The sequence below is a fragment of the Notolabrus celidotus genome, chromosome 8 (assembly GCF_009762535.1).
Source record: "Notolabrus celidotus isolate fNotCel1 chromosome 8, fNotCel1.pri, whole genome shotgun sequence".
In the NCBI taxonomy this organism is placed as follows: Eukaryota; Metazoa; Chordata; class Actinopteri; order Labriformes; family Labridae; genus Notolabrus; species Notolabrus celidotus.
Window position 1 is genome coordinate 17,547,836 of NC_048279.1, and position 16,070 is coordinate 17,563,905.

The 16,070-nt window shown below is 41.8% G+C and overlaps 1 protein-coding gene across 2 annotated transcripts; it reads left to right on the plus strand.

Moving 5' to 3' along the window:
• Nucleotides 1–685: 685 nt before the first annotated feature.
• On the plus strand, nt 686–14,947 carry hmgxb3 (HMG box domain containing 3). 2 transcript variants are annotated; one of them, XM_034689429.1, is made up of 21 exons: nt 686–894; nt 1,422–1,569; nt 1,685–1,859; nt 2,955–3,389; nt 3,540–3,647; nt 3,829–3,963; nt 4,958–5,193; nt 5,759–5,865; nt 5,953–6,030; nt 6,215–6,297; nt 6,394–6,501; nt 6,612–6,752; nt 7,022–7,329; nt 7,469–7,596; nt 8,355–8,486; nt 8,610–8,794; nt 8,897–9,119; nt 9,552–9,685; nt 10,116–10,235; nt 12,496–12,705; nt 12,805–14,947. In XM_034689429.1, the coding sequence occupies exons 2-21, from the start codon at nt 1,433–1,435 to the stop codon at nt 13,393–13,395; spliced, it is 3,774 nt and encodes a 1,257-aa protein (XP_034545320.1). In that variant the 5' UTR covers nt 686–894; nt 1,422–1,432; the 3' UTR covers nt 13,396–14,947. The 2 variants fall into 2 exon arrangements, with proteins under 2 accessions (XP_034545320.1, XP_034545319.1); XM_034689428.1 differs by lacking the exon at nt 686–894 and adding an exon at nt 957–1,201.
• The last annotated feature ends 1,123 nt before the right edge of the window (nt 14,948–16,070 follow it).

Genomic DNA, 16,070 nt, shown 5'->3' on the forward strand with positions numbered 1-16,070 from the left:
ATTCACTACTTTTGCTTTGAAGTCAGCTGATTAATTTTCTTATTTGAAATCTGATCCCAAAGATCTTAAAGCTGCTGTGAGGAACTTTGGATTTATATCAATTTTGGCGCCCCATTGTGGACAAAGTGATACCTCTTATCTCTTGTTCTGTACATGCAAACGTTGTGTTTTCAACAAAAACCTCACCTGCTGTCTTTTAACATTTATATGTATCACTCAATGTGATTATTTGCCATGAAAACAGACGAAAAGGAGTGTTTCTAAAGCCAAATGTCAATCATGTGGTCTGACACCTGACCCCTCAGAGTGGTTTAAGGGATTAAAAATGACAACAGAGAAGGTATCAGTGTTGTTGTTTATGGTTTTGTTTGCTTTTGAAGGTCATAAAGAGGCATCAATGTTGGTTTCAGTCTGTTTCTCAGCTGGTGAAAAACTCCTCATAGTGCCTTTAAACCAGAAGTATCTATACTTTGACTTAAGTAATGAAGCTGTGTACTTCATCCACCACTTGTCACTGCCCTGTGTTGTATTACACGCATCAACCCCACACTGTAAATAAATGTCACTTCAATGTGCGCCTGTTTGTGGCCCTGCTCCGAAGGTCTATGGGGCGCACGCGTTACTTTCACGTGTCAAAAACGTCTTCCTTGATTGGTCCTTACTTGTTTATTCTCTCACATCATTGGTTGTAGGCCATAGCAACAATCCGCCATGTTTTTTCTAAGTCGGAGTGAAACGAACCTTCTTTGCAGACATTTATCCATCCTAAGTCTTAGATTTAACACATAACGTGGGCAAAGTTCAGCGTTACTCAGCGTCTCTACGATGTCTGGGGTTTCTGGTGATTCCTAAAGGCTGTTTTAAAGCGGATCGCGGAGCCTCCGGTCAGCGTAGGTAAGGCTTCAATAAGAAGGCATTTCATTGGATAACTCACGGACTATGCAGGCAGTATAAACACACGCCATTACACCTACCTTTAGAGAAGGGGTGTACCAATGTTTGTAACATGTTAGCGCTTTACCAGTCTCCACTGGAGTCCCGAGCTCTAGAAGTTTCAATAACATTGAATCTGGGCACAGACACTGAAAGCTGCATCCTCTCTGCATGAAGTACAGAAACCACACACAGAGTAACAGTCACACTGTCCCACCATCTGCTTCTATTGTAAAAAAACATCCTCATCTGTCAGTAATCAGTGAGGGTATGCTTCAATAAACTCTTAAAAAAATGTTTCCATCAAAGCACAGCTTGACAGAAATACTTCTAAACATATCTTGAGTTATGCCTTTTATTTCATTAACATTTAATGTATTATCTGGTGTCTTTGCAGTTGCTAAGTAGAAGTTTAAGTAAAGCATACACTGCTGTAAAGTGTAACTTTTCAAACATGAACAATTAACCACTCTCATACTGTCATATAGATCTTGAAGAGATGGAGAAAGTAGAAGTGATGGAGGTAATGAAAGTGACTGAAGAGCTTGGGAGCTACAGTCAAGTGGAGATGACTACCCCAAAAAAGAGGAAGAGCAAGGGTCAAGAGGACAGCATTGAGAGACCAAAAAAGCCCAGGTGAGGTACACAGCCCAAAGAACAGCCCTCTCTTTAACAGGGTTGGAGCTACTGAAAGATAAAAACATGTCTCTCTCGTCATGTACTGATTTCAGTAATGCATTATGTGTTTTAGGTCTGCCTATCTGCTCTACTACTTTGATGTTCACCAAATGATGCAACAGGAAATACCAAATCTGCCGCAGTCAGAGATCAACAAGCGCATCAGTGAGAGCTGGAAAAGGCTCAGTGTAGCTGAAAAGGCCTACTATCTTGAGATGGCCAAGTCCCAGAAGGAGGGCGTTGACACAGTGAGCTATCTTACATTCTTACTGTTTTCCTCTACACTAGTGCATCTGACCCTCTGTGGAGTGACAACATCCAGTGATTTTTACACCCTTCTGTGTCATGTTGAAAACATCTGAACACATACTGTATGTCTAGTCTGAAGGGAGATTTAGAATTGTAAGATAAGATATAAGATATCCTTTATTCGTCCCACAACGGTGAAATTTAAGTGTTACAGCAGCAAAGTAGACAGTGCAAAACAGCATAAAGCAAACAAGAGCATATAAAAACAGAAATTATTAAAAAGTTATTAGCAATTAAAATTCAATAAGTAAAAATAAGCATATCTTACAACGTATATGCACAACTAAATAAGTAAATGCACAAATATTTACAAAACCAATGACACAGTGAAAAATGTGCACAGTCTTGTAACCTAGGTATAAACCATGTACAGAACAGAACTGAGAGGATGGGTAGAAAGATGTATTGCACATGTAAGAAAAGAAGGATGAACTGAGATTAAGTAATTATTGCACGTACAAAACCATTCTCATGAAAATCTGCTTATGGGTAAAGGGTGAAATGGCACTCACTAGTTTTCCAAGAAAGTAAAGGTTAAAGGAATTAAATAATTCAAAGCTTATCGATGGCATAAATCATCCAAAAGTAAAGAAGAGTTGTGGAAAAAGTTCCTGATTAACTGAAAAACTTTGATTTGTAAGGCTCTGTTTGATAGATGTCAATAACTGTAGTGGTAGAAGTATATACTGGAAAAGAAGTGTTGTGTCACTAGTTCTAATCTGATGATGGTGATCATCATTCAATAAAAGCCAATCTCTTTAAAAGGTTTGCCCATGATGGAATGTGTGATTTACTGCGAGTACATCATAGCCTGCACACTCAGAACACCCGGATAGTCAATTAGATTGATTTCAGTTGTAATGAATACATTTGGCTGATGTAACTACTCATAAAGCCAGAATGGAGTTACCCATTAGTATCAAGTGTTAGGTATATTAATCCACCCTTGTTTTGCTTTATCAGCAAAATGACAATGTCAAAATGATTCTACAGATATATTCAAATCTTTTTCTCAATCATTCTTTTCCTCTCAGTTGTCTCTCAGCCCCTCCAAAGATCTCCCAGGTTTCCGCAAAATCCTCCCCAGAGCCAATTACTTCCTTTTGACCAAAGGTTGCTCCTCAAGTCAACAGCTGGGAGGGTCTCAGCTGGAGGTGGAATCTCTGGACTCTCCCGTGGACGGGGTCCTGCCCTCTGTCTCTCTCAGCCAAGAGTCCCAGTTCACAGCCCTCGAGCTGACGGCAGAAGACGAACTTTCCAATCACACTATCATTGTGGATGACGTAGAAGAGGGTACAACGGTCATCACTCATCCAACAGCTCCTCAAGAAATCCCGACCTCCTTATCCTCCTCTGACCTACCCAGAGTGACTGTCTCTCAGGGAACTGTTGGTTGTAGTTTTGGTGGACCGAGGGTGCAGCAGATTCAGGGGGAATCTACACAGATGGTTGCATTCATACCCACCCAGGTGAACATTTATTCTCCTTCTTCCACTAAATAGAATGTGCTTAATTTATTGAAGGATGTATTAATACTTGCAAAGTAAACACAGCTCAGCATTTCAATTACACAAAAATATTTTAACTAATGCATAGAAGTGATTTGTTCCTCACTGCAGAACATGTTGGAGCCAAAGTCTTTGGCAGCTGTTGCCCCTGTGGGGCCGATGATGATGGTCTCTGTGGGAGCCAGCATTGAACACACTGCCAAACCTTCATATAAAATGGTAAGCTCCCACATAACTCATTCTTCTACATGTCAGTGCTGATAGTTTTTATCAATCAGAGAGGCTGGACTCAAAAGAAGAAATTCTTGAATTTCATTATTCAGATTGAAGATTTCTGACGTTAGAGGAGGGTTTTAGCAGGATGTTAACACAAGCAGCCATTCTTTCCTTTTTTCTGCAGTCGGTGAAGACTTACACTAGGCGAGGTCGAGGGAGGTGTCTTAACCCTGGGTGTACATTTGTGTACGTCACCCGCCACAAGCCCCCAACATGCCCTGAATGTGGGAGCCACCTGGGCGGAAAATGGATACCTGCTGTAAGCACAGATACAGAAGCAGTAATATTTATTCTATCATGAATATCCAAGAGAAATGTAATGATTTTAGCTTGAGTTTTAATCTGTGCTTCAGGTCAAATAACTTGCTACATTAAACTTCTTTTAATTGGCACAAAATCTACACTAAACAAACTCCATAACTTCTCTATTCCCATCGACAACTCGTCCCTCTTCCCCTCCCCTCAGGTTAAGAGTCTGGGTGTCATCCTCGACAGCACCCTCTCCTTCACTTCCCATATCAATCACATCACCCGGTCCGCCTACTTCCACTTACGCAATATTAACCGTCTCCATCCTTCACTCACTCCCCACTCAACTGCTATTCTTGTTCACAGCCTCGTCACCTCCCATTTGGACTATTGCAACTCCCTTCTGTTTGGCCCACAAAACCTTCCATAAACTACATCTGGTTCAAAACTCAGCCGCCCGTATCATCACACACACTGCCTCTATCCACCACATCACACCCATCCTGCAACAGCTCCACTGGCTCCCCATCACAGACCTGATCAACTACAAAATACTTCTCCTCACCTTCGAATCCATACACAACCTTGCCCCTCCATATCTCTCTGACCTCCTTCATACTGCCACACCTGTCCGCACCCTCAGATCCTCCTCCTCCATCCACCTCACTGTCCCCCTGCTCGCCTTGTTACAATGGGGAGCAGAGCCTTCAGCCGCTCTGCTCCCCAGCTCTGGAACTCTCTCCCACCTGACCTCCGTAATACTGACACACTCCCACATTTTAAATCCAAACTCAAAACTCATCGGTTTGAACTGGCTTACTCCATCTGACCACAACTCCACTGTCCCTTCACTTAAAACTTTTTACATTTTATTTTATGTACTGTTTGTTATTTAAACTCTGTTTTTTTTAATGTTGTAAGGTGACCTTGAGTGTCAAGAACGGCGCCTATAAATACAATGCATTATTATTCTTATTATTCTTATTATTACAATCGTTTATCAGACAAAGAAGAGTCAAGAGAAAGAAGCAGCATCCAAGCTGAAAGAAAGCTCGCAGAAAGCTGAGAGCGGCCCCCCCACACCTCAGCCTGCTAAAGAGGAGAGTTTGGATGTTAGTAAAACACTCACCACTGCAAGTAAGAAGGACAGAAGAGTTCAGCGATGCCCCAGGAAGCAGAGTGCAGTTCCTAGTGAAAAGCCACCAGAGGGCAGCAGCAGCAAGGATCAGGAACAAACAACGTGAGCATTCATGAGGTTTCAATGATGACCTCAATTTAATTATTAAGTATGTATTGTTGCTGCACAAACCAAATAGCATTTAAAAAAAATCATTTAGATTTTGTTGGATTACTAATTTTGCAAGATAGGTGCTGGTTTAAAGTGCAATAGGAATATAAACACAACACCACTGTAACTAGCTAAATACTGCGAGGTGCAATGCTAATGATGGATTAAGCTGGGGTCAGACTGAGTCTTACCCTGTCTTGAAGTTGGGTCTCTGTTCATAATTTGACATAGAGTACGGTCTAGACCTCCTATGTTTGTAAAAGCGTCTCGAGATGTTTGTTGTGATTTGGCGCTATACAAATAAAGATTGATTGATTGATTTGTAATTTTAAGAGTTTTAATACAATTTTCATTTAAAGCAGAAAAATCATTGAGAAAAAAGTCAAGCATGAGAACCTCTTGTTTACCAGAAAATGTGGATACAACAGGATTAAAATAATGTGTGTTAATATAGCATCAGAAATGTTTATAATAGTTTTCATGATACTTGACATGCTTTGCCTCTCTCATCAAGCAGACAGCTGAAAGATGGTATCAAAAGTACAGTAACTCAAATTCAATACAGAAGCAACACAGCTGTTCAAAAGAGGCCTGTGAGACCCATCCTTCCTGCCTATAACACAGGTAAGAGAAAACATGCAACAGGTGACATTCTGTTGTAAGAGTTGAAATAAGCTGGACGTATATTCTGACTTGTGTTTGTGTCTGCAGGCCAAACTTTGTTCCAGATCATAACCGTCCCACCTGACAAAGATAAACCTCTAAGTGCTAACGCCAACATATCTACAGGTATTATATGATTTTGATTTAGTTTCTTATTCTTTGAATGTAATCTTTTTTTTCTGTATGTGTCTACTCAGCTCTGTTAACATCTGAGGTTCAGCTTTGTTTAACAGAGAGGAAGTGATGTCTGTAAATAAATGACTCTTGGAGGTTTCTGCTCTCATTCGAAGTGGTTGTTTTCTCACCACAGTTCCTCGAGAGACTTTCTCAGGCCTCAAACCCAGCACTTTGAAGCAGCTTGGCCAGACTGTCCCAGTAACCACAGTGAAGCAGGTTGAGCAACACACACACACAACAACAACAACAGATGCTAAGAAACACATACTAACAGACACAGCAACATCCTCACTTTTTGGTATTTTTCTACAGGATCCTTCTGTCCCACCAGACGGCAGCCAGTCCATGTCTGTGTCCTCTGATAAGAGAGTTAATATCCTGTCAGTTGTGCCTTTCAAACAGCACACCATCTCCAGCTTTGTGAGTATTCTACTACTCTATGTGCAACTTGTGATGCTCGTTTTTGAATGAAAGCATTTCTCTTGTTCCTTGATTCCTGAGGAACTCTTTACTCTCCTTTTCTCCTGAAGGACTTAGGACTGTCCACAGCACGAGGAAGGGGTCGATGTAAGAATCCGTCCTGTGACTACATGTATAAGAACAGACACAAGCCTGCAGTGTGCCCTAAATGTGGCTGTGAGCTAACCCAGAAGAACATCAAAGAGAAAAAGGTGAAAGCTTATGTCCTTTGTATTCTTTTTAAGTGACGAAAGTAGAGGATGAGTTTGGTGCTGCCTCTTGACCCCCTTTATTAGCCTCATCTCAGCCTGGGATCACTGAGCACTTCATTCTTAAACACTCATAAATCTTAATCTGATAACATCTGGCTTTTGATGTCTTTTATCTCTTTCATTTCCTAGCTGTACCAATGAATCACACAAGTGTCTGTAAGAGCTAACTTCCTACCACAAATCATTTCTCTTTCTCATTCTGTTCTCAGTCTGGGACCCTGCTCGATCCACACCAGCCCCTGAGTCCTGCCCAGAAGGACCTCCAGCGTCAAAATACTGTACAGTTACTGCAACGCTTCCTGCAGATTCCAGAAAGCGAGACAGAGCTCCAGGAAACCATGAACCTCATCCAGGAACTTAACAGCCTCCAGATCATCTTGGTCCAACCAGACAACCAGGAGCAGGGGAGCAGCGTCGAAACGGAGACGCTAGTGGAGTCTGGGTGGCCTCAGTTTTATGAATCAGCAGCCACTCACTGTGGCCTGTGTAACTACCCGCTCTTCAAAGGAAGTCAGAGGTGAGAAGATAGATGACTGGATGATAAGAGCAGACTTTCTGTGTCTGCACTTTGCTACTTCTGGTTTAAGCACATCAAAACTAAAGTAGCATGTATTTTTTACCTATAATGTATGTGTGTTTGTGTTTGTGCGTCCTAGTTCTGTTGCAGGACAGGAGGTCTGCTGGCTGCTAACTGAGACACTGATGCAGACGGCGTCTCTGCAGCTCAAGGTGTGCCTCAATGTACAGTGTCTGGCTCTGCACAGCTTCACTGACCTGCATCCAGGTAAATAGCATTAATTGCAGCAATTTGGATTGACTTGTGTTCCTTGCTTGTATCGGTTTTAACAGTTGCACAGTATCTTAGAGTCTTTTAAAAGCGCTATATATATAAAATGTATTATTATTATTATTATTATTATTATTATTATTATTATTATTATTATTATTATTAATTGTACACCAGATACAACGAGTGCTGAATGTCTGAACCAAGCGGATTTTCCTTGCTCTTAAATAAAATGTATCTGGGATGTTTTAATTTTTACCTATGTATGTATTTTTTTACATCTAATTTCCTTCACATTCAGAATAAAATAATAGGAATGATCTTTTTTGCCAATCGACCAGTAGGAGGCACTAAAACTGTGAATTGTGTGTGAAAAACATGGAACATTTGAGTTTCATTAAATTATACTTGACCCCCCCAATTTAGTCCAATCCCTTTTCATATTTTTCATGTTTTGTGAAAAATATATAGATAAATATATGTATAATAATCCTTATATAATAACAACATAATCCTTATTCTCCATCGTCTCTCTGCTTAGTATAAAACACAGTATGTACATATTGGCTGCCTCTATTCATTCTGTTTGGTTTGCCTTGTAGGGAGAACATCATAATAAGAGACTTACTATTTTTCTGTAGTAAAAATGCTAGCAGCAATACTCAACCACAGTTGTATAAAGTGTATATGAGTCTTTTCAAACTGCACTGTGTTCTTTAAACAGCTTCTCCTTAATTATTCATGTTTCCTGACAGGTTTGTTCAACATTGGGAACAGACTACTGGTTAGTATTGATCTGTTCTTGAAGATCAGGGTGAGTATCAAACTGGGCAAAGCCCCGTCTCAGGCAGGAAGGACCATACTAGACCACATCCCCAATCACCCGGGTAAGCACTAGATTCAACTGTAGTCTTAATTAATATGCTACACTGATAGTTAATATCTGTTAGTAGTCTTGCGTTTCTATATGTTTTCTTTTTATCTCATCTGAACCTCTTTTGCTGCATCAGTCCACACCCTGAGTCCAGAGGAGTTATGTCAGATTCAAGAGCTTCTCCTGAGTGGATACTGGGCCTTTGAGTGTGTGACGGTGCGGGATTACAACGATATGATCTGTGGTATTTGCGGTGTTGCTCCCAAACTGGAGATTGCGCAACGACACACGAACAACGTGCTGGAGCTGAAGAATGTAGAGGTGACAGGCTATATCAGAATATCACACTAATGTCAACAAATGTTATGGAGTTCTACCGACGACCTGTGGTAAGCTTTTGTTCATTGCTTGTTCTGCCCACAGTTCACCTGGCCTGAGTTTTCAGTCCCAGACGAGGTCCACGTGGACGATTTCTGGCTGACCATGGAAAGTGAGGCCATTGAGCAGGCAGCTTTTCCCACTGACATCCCCATCACACGGGTGGATGCTTCCATCATTGCTCCCTTCATCCCCCCTCTTATGAGGAGTGCGACTGTTATCAATACAGAGAAAGACAAGGTCCAGGCACCTGCACAGCAGCCTGCAGGTGCACAGCTCTTTGAAACCTCAACCATTTCAACCTATTAATCCTGTTATGGGGAAAATTCAATTGTCAATCCTAACATGTGGGAAAAGAGAGAAAAATGTTTGTATCGTTCAAATTTGATCATTTTTTGGTCATAGATATGTAATTGAATAAAGATGATAACATTTAGAGGGCTAGTTATTTGTTATAGTTAGATAATGATAATATAAGGATGTCATGTAAAAGTGGATTTTTTTAATATTTGAATATTCCTACGTTAATGTTTTAAGTTTGATCATTTTCCCAGGCAAATCTAATCAGTGTTGCTCAGTGGTTATGTGAGCAGTTCTGCTCAGGATGTCTTTAGTTATGCATGACTTGTAATAAGTATGTTTTTGCTGCAGGCGCTAAAATCCTGTTTGTAAAAGCTTGTTTTTTTCATCTCATCTGTAGGAGATCCATCAGTTCTGGTGCGTCTCATTCATGACGGTCAGCTGAGACTCGACAAGATTGAGGATCACAGTGAGGACGAGCTGAGAACAATGCTGGACCGCTGTGGGGCAAGCATTGCTCCGGGCTCTTCCAAGGTATGTGTGTGTGAGTGTTTGTGTGTGTCTTTCAGTGTGTGAGAAAGCAAAAGAAACAGAGAGGCTCAGTGTGTCTGTGCTCATTGTGCTCACATGATCTTGCAGTTGTGTTTTAATGACCGGAAGTAAACATGTGAACAGTAAAATACAACCTAGAAAACGGGTGTTACTGTTTGAGTAAATGTACTAATCACCTGATAAGTTTTCAGCACAAAGAACAGGGCCTCCCTCTTCCCACACACACACCCACAGACACAACCTAGGACCGGAAAGTGTCTTGCTTCAGGGCAAGCTGTGAAAGCAGCTTGAATTTCATTGAAATATGATTTCCTTTTATCTATCTTTTAAGACTGTGCTCATCTGCTAATTATTGTACTCATGCCAGCAAGGGAGTGCTTTTTAAAAAGACTTCCCTGTCTCTGTCTGACAGAACGAGCTGCTGGCCTCCCTAATATCCTTGTACACAGTTGTCCACGGTGGCCTCCCAACAGCTCCACAGCCCCCTCCTCAACTCACAGCTGGCAAGCTGTCCAAGGTCTGCCCTCACAAGGTAAAATCCCCTGTCGTTCCTCAAACAAAGCTTCCAATTACATGTTTAATAAAAGCTTAAAATTCGGCTGTGAAATGCATGAATGAATATATCGTCCTGAGGCTTGATAGTCACATCACTGTGAACCCACAGCAATGTGCTTACAGAAAGAACTGGTCTGTGGCCAATGCAGCATCAGCTGTTATCCACCCTGCTCTCACTCACCTGAGGGGCCAGGACAAATAAGCAAGGCTGCTGTTTTTGGACTTTTGCTCAGCATTTAATACCATTATCCCAGACACTAGCCAGCAAGCTCCTGCTGCTGCTTGGGTTGGAACCATACATGTGCAACTGGATTTTGATTTCTTGACAGGCAGGCCACTGTAAGTGAAGATCTATGGTGTTTTCGTCCTGAACCATCATACTCAACATTGGTCCTGAGCCCCCTCTCGTACACGCTACTCCAGTATGATTGCTCTGCAAGGTACTCGGGCAATCATACTGGGATGTTTGTGGATGACACAGCCGTCACAGAGTCCATGGCCCAATCTCAATGTCCACCCACAAGCACTCTGACTTTGAGGCGCGTTCCCGCTAAGTTTGTGAGGGTTTAAGGCTGTGCCACTACCAAATCTTCAAGTGTGTGAGGGATCTCTCACTGACTTTTTGAGCCCTTTGTGCCCCCTCTCCGTAAATGTGCATTTTTGCAGACTTAGTGTAAGGGAATTACCCATAGTTATAGCATTGTGACGTGAAACACGGGATTCCCAGGGGAAGCCCACGAGCATGGAAAGGCAAACGAGCACCGTAACATGAAATTTAAAAAAGTGCTACAGTAAAAAAAGAAGCATGAAAGTTGCTATGAAATTTACAGGCAAAAAAGTTTGCATGTTAGTGTAAATATACAAAAACCAGTCATAATCAATCATATTCACACAGATGTGTATACAGTATAATTTATATATTTGTAGTTATATAGCCTATTTATATATTTTAAATGTTGTGGTGAAGCAGTCTGTATGGTAAGAGCCTGGATCACATGACAGTCAGTCGTCCCTTAAGCGCCTTGAATTTGAGGAAAGTAAGAATTGTGCAATAAAATTCCTAATATCACTAAGGTGAGCTTCATGACGTCATGCAGGTCACGTGCAAAGTCTCAAAGTGCTGTCCCATTTCAGTTCTAAAGTTTGAGCCCTTACAGCCTCCTCCCCTCAATCACTTTCCAGCTGACGTCAATTAAGTCAAGAAGGGCTCAGGGCTCAGGGCTCAAGGCTGAGGGAGGACATTGAGATTGGGCCCTTGTATAGGAGGGAGGTAGGAGAACTTGTTGACTGGTGTGATGCAAACACCCTGAGCATCAATGTTGCAAAGACGAAGGAGATGGTAGTGGACTTTAGGAGGACAGCTCACATCCCCCTTACCCTCTTCATTGGAGGAGAAGCTGTGGAGATGGTGACCACAGCTAAATACTTGGGCCTGCACATGTCAAACACTCTCACATGGGCCACAAACTCAGAAAGCATCATTAAGAAGGCCCACCAACCGCTGTACTTTATGAGGAGGCTGAAGCAGGCCGGCCTCAGTGCTGCTGTGCTGACTGCCTTTTACCGGTGTTTGTTGGGGAGTGTCCTGACATTCTCCAAAACAGTCTAGTATGGAAACTGCTCTGGAGCTGACATGAAGGTGCTGCAAAGAGTTATTAAATATGCTCCAAAAATGACCAACAGCAGCCTCCCTTCTTTAGAGGACATTTACATCAGCAGATGCAGAACCAGAGCAGCGAACATTATGTCAGACCCTACCTACCCAGCCCATGCACTGTTCAGCTCCCTTTCCTCAGGCAGAAGGCTGCGCAGCATCAGAGCTTCGACCACAAGGCCGAAGTGCAGCTTTTTCCCTGAGGCTGTGAGGCTCATGAACTCTGCCCCCAAAGCTGTCCTCTGCACTTTTCTCTACTGCACTTTATCCCAACATGTTGCTCGCTTTAAGCAAATATATGTTTTATTTTTAATGTATTATATTGTATGACTTTTTTTTTTATATATATTGGTTTTTATGTTATTTGCTATCTGTTTATTATCTAGTTAGTGATGAAACTGAGAAACAGTTTTAGTTGTCGTGTTTTTAACAAGGTGAATGAACTTTCAAAGTTAGTCCTCAAGCAAAATTAAGCCAATAAAGCTCACCCTCAAAGAAACAAAGCGTGATACATGACAAGAATATTGTAGAGTATGCATTTTCAAAAACTCTGAAAGTGGTTTTTGCCGTTATCTTTGTCCAGGTAGTTTGTGGCTCTAAGTACTTAGTGAGAGGAGAAACAGCCCGAGACCATGTAGACCTGCTCCTGTCCTCCCGTTACTGGCCCCCTGTCTATGTGAGTGACTGTGCCCGCCATGTTGCGCTCTGTGCTGACACGCAGTACCCAGAACTGGCAACCCAGATGTGGGGCAGGAACCAGGGCTGCTTCTCTGACCCTTTGGAAAAGCCAGAGGTAAGTGATTGAAATATCATCCACTTAAAGGTGAAGGAAATTCATAAGTTTGATGGTTTTTGTTACTTTGATTGATAACATCTCACCCTTGTTCTTTAGTTTGTGTCATGTGCTGAGCTGCAAGAACAGTCGTACAATGCTGACCTGTCGCTGGCAGCAGAGAATCAGCACGTCCACCCCGTCACCAAATCGTCTTGCTGTTGGCTGGTTCACCCTCCTGCAGCAGCCCAAGAGCCTGCAGAGCACCACTCTATGGTCCTCTGCAGAGACCTGGAGCCCTACGTCAGCCTGGTGGATGAGCTGGAGAAAGAGAAGACAAATGCAGAGGATGCAGATGGAGCAGAACTGAAGGAACAGACAGACGTGAATGAGAATGACTCCTGTGAAAAAACAGAGGAATGTTCCTTAGTAAGTCATGCACAGCAGCAGCAGCCTCTGCTTTTCAACAACACAGCGTATTACTACCTCTACAACCGCCTGGTAGATTTCCTCAGCAGCAGGGACATTGTGAGTCAGCAGATCAACCAGGTGGTGAAGGACTGCCAACCTGGGGAGGTGGTGATCAGAGACGCTTTGTACCGGCTGGGAGTGGCACAAATCAACACAGGGAGGAGAGAACATGAAGGGAGCGGGATGGAGAGACAGACACTAGAGGGAGGGTCAGAGACGTATGTTCTGCTTCCTGAATAGATGTTCAGAATGGAGAAACACTTGAGATGGACTGAATGTACAAGTGTATTTACAAATATTAATGGTGTCTGAAGTGAGGAAAAATAAGGTGCAATGAAGACAGATGCTTGTGCTGCCTGAAGGATAAAAGAGATGCAGTGCTAATTCTCATACTGCAAGTGAGGGTGCAGAACACGCAGGAGAGTACTTTCCATTTAATGTGGAGGACTATCATGTTCAACAACACATTTTTCAGGGGTCTGATGTTGTCAGTGAGGACATAGGCTGAGAGAGTGAGGATAAAGTGGGTTGGGTATGAAGTTAAAAGAAATCCGAGTGGTCAATTTTCTTAACTGCAAAGAAAGAAAATACATCAAATGTTGGTATCAATGTTAGATGGTCATTTTTGAGCAGCATTAACAACAGTGACAGTGAGTGTTCAAATAGATAAGTCAAGAAAATGAAAGCGCGCACTGCTTAAAACAACCCTCATTGTTGGTCTCTGACTGAAGTAGTTGACATTTTTACGTCAAGAGTCCATGTTATGTAAGAAGTAGCACATGTTATTGGGTCTATGTGTGCGTACATTGATGTATTCTTGTTATGAGTATTGGTCAGGCGCATTGAAGATGCATTTCTATGATGAGTCAGCAGAAATGAATGTATTTGACCGATGGAAACCTGATCACAAGTCTGTAGAAGTATTCAGAAAGTGAGATGCACCTACACTTGCAAGTGTACAGTCTACACACACAGGGACACACAGGAGCACTCCCCATCCTAACTGACAGAGATATTAGTATAAGTGTCTTATTTGTCTTCAGAGGACTGAAAAATGGTCTGTTTTCATTTTTTCATTTCCCTTGAAACCTCACAGAGCTCTGGCCACGTGCTGCAGTTTTAGTGACATTAGAGGTGAAGAGAACAGACACTGCTTCCACCTGAACGTGCTTTATATCAGCTCTAGTGGATTTCTCCTAGAGACATGCAGAACAGCCAAGGGCCCTTTGACCTCCACCAAGCTCCCTCTGATCTACGCCTTCTCTCAGAAACAAAAACAGGAGCTCAATTTAAAAAAAGTCAAATTTGCCAGCAATTGAGTTCAGCCCTTCTTTCTGTAATCACTTAGAAAACAGAAAAAGTGCTCCCTTTGCCTCATGCACGGACTTACAAAGCTTCTTAATTTACATCAAGATATAAAAGTAATGTTCATAACACTACATTCAATACAACAGTCTCTGTGTAGTTGGTTTGATCCATGTTGAGCCTTATACAAACAATCCTTTGAATAATTAAGAAACTAAATACAACACCTTTGCGCCTTCCAACATACTTAGTTCCCTCCATGCACTTTAGACCATGAACCACAGAATGCTTAATAATGGTCTTGAACAGGACCTTAAAAATCATACTGGATGCATTTCCCTGCTTTGTCTGGAGATATGTCTGCTTTGAGTTTTACTCTCTTACCTCTCACCTGCCACGAGTTGCCTTTTGGACTGATGTTTGCTTTTGAAAAGTGACAAATAAATGTGCATCCGCCAAATGAAATAAACCATGATGAGGTGGCTGACCGTGTTTCCTTCCATAATATGTATAGATAGTTGACTTATATCATATTCAACCAGTCAGAAGTCTTCCTTTGAGAAATAATTGGAGATGTTTAGTCTGTTTTCACCAGACTTTGTCATATTCATAGACACTTTGATCAGCTGTTAAAAACAAGGCGAAACTCACACGCATAACCACCACTGCTTCTAAAATAATCCGTCTCCCCACACCAAACCTCAGAGACTTAAACCACAGGGCCATCATACGCATCGCAACCTCAATAGAACAGGACATCATACATCCACTAAAGACCCACCTCATCCCACTCCCCTCAGGACACAGGTACAGAGCACTGAGGTGCAGAAGGGCTTGCCTCAGCAAGAGCCTGATCCCTGCTGTTATAGCAAGCCTGATCAAAAGGCCTCGCTGAATCACACAACTCTGCCTGAGTGTTGATGTCTTGGTGGACAGTTTGTTGAGCCTACAGTGTATTTTGTATGTTTGTCTATGTCTGTGGAAATGCAGGAAGGTGCCGTGGAAAAGAATTTCCCCAAGGGGACAATAAAGTCTAAAGTCTAAAGTCTATCAGTAAAATGACAGGTTAAAAAGATAAATCCTGGAGTCACTGAAATTAAAAATGCTGAAAAACATTTCCTTGAAACACATGATAGAACCTGGATATATTCTGTATAAAGAGATAATATTGCAATACGTCCACTGATGTGACAGATAATTCAACAATTGCTTACACTTCAGTGCACTGTGTAAAAAAGGTTTAAAAAAATCAGTAAAGAGATAATCCATCATCATTTATTACATATAAAATCCTCAGTGTGTGGTACCACATACAGTAAATACGGATAAGGCACTTAAAATGATGCTACATAGTTAAATTAACAGGGTACTCCATGTTTTTTCAGCTCTTTCATGTTTGGACTTACTATAATTTGGAATCAATTAAAGGGATTATCATTCAGCAGCCGACTGAAGCTGATATTTGTGCTGATAACTCAATTTCCGAATTCACATCACTCCTTATCATGGGCTCTACCCCTCCAGCAAAGTTACCAGGGTTGTGGATTTCCAGTTAATAGTGTGCAAAAGGCAAAGACCCCCCTGACAGTAAATGTTTTTCAATGTTTTGC

Coding starts and splice junctions, on each gene's coding strand:
- hmgxb3 (XM_034689428.1), top strand. CDS start 1,105: ATGAAGTACAGAAACCACACACAGAGTAACAGTCACACTGTCCCACCA. Junction 5,194..5,758: donor AAGGATCAGGAACAAACAAC/GTGAGCATTCAT, acceptor CTCATCAAGCAG/ACAGCTGAAAGATGGTATCA. Junction 6,031..6,214: donor TAACGCCAACATATCTACAG/GTATTATATGAT, acceptor TTCTCACCACAG/TTCCTCGAGAGACTTTCTCA.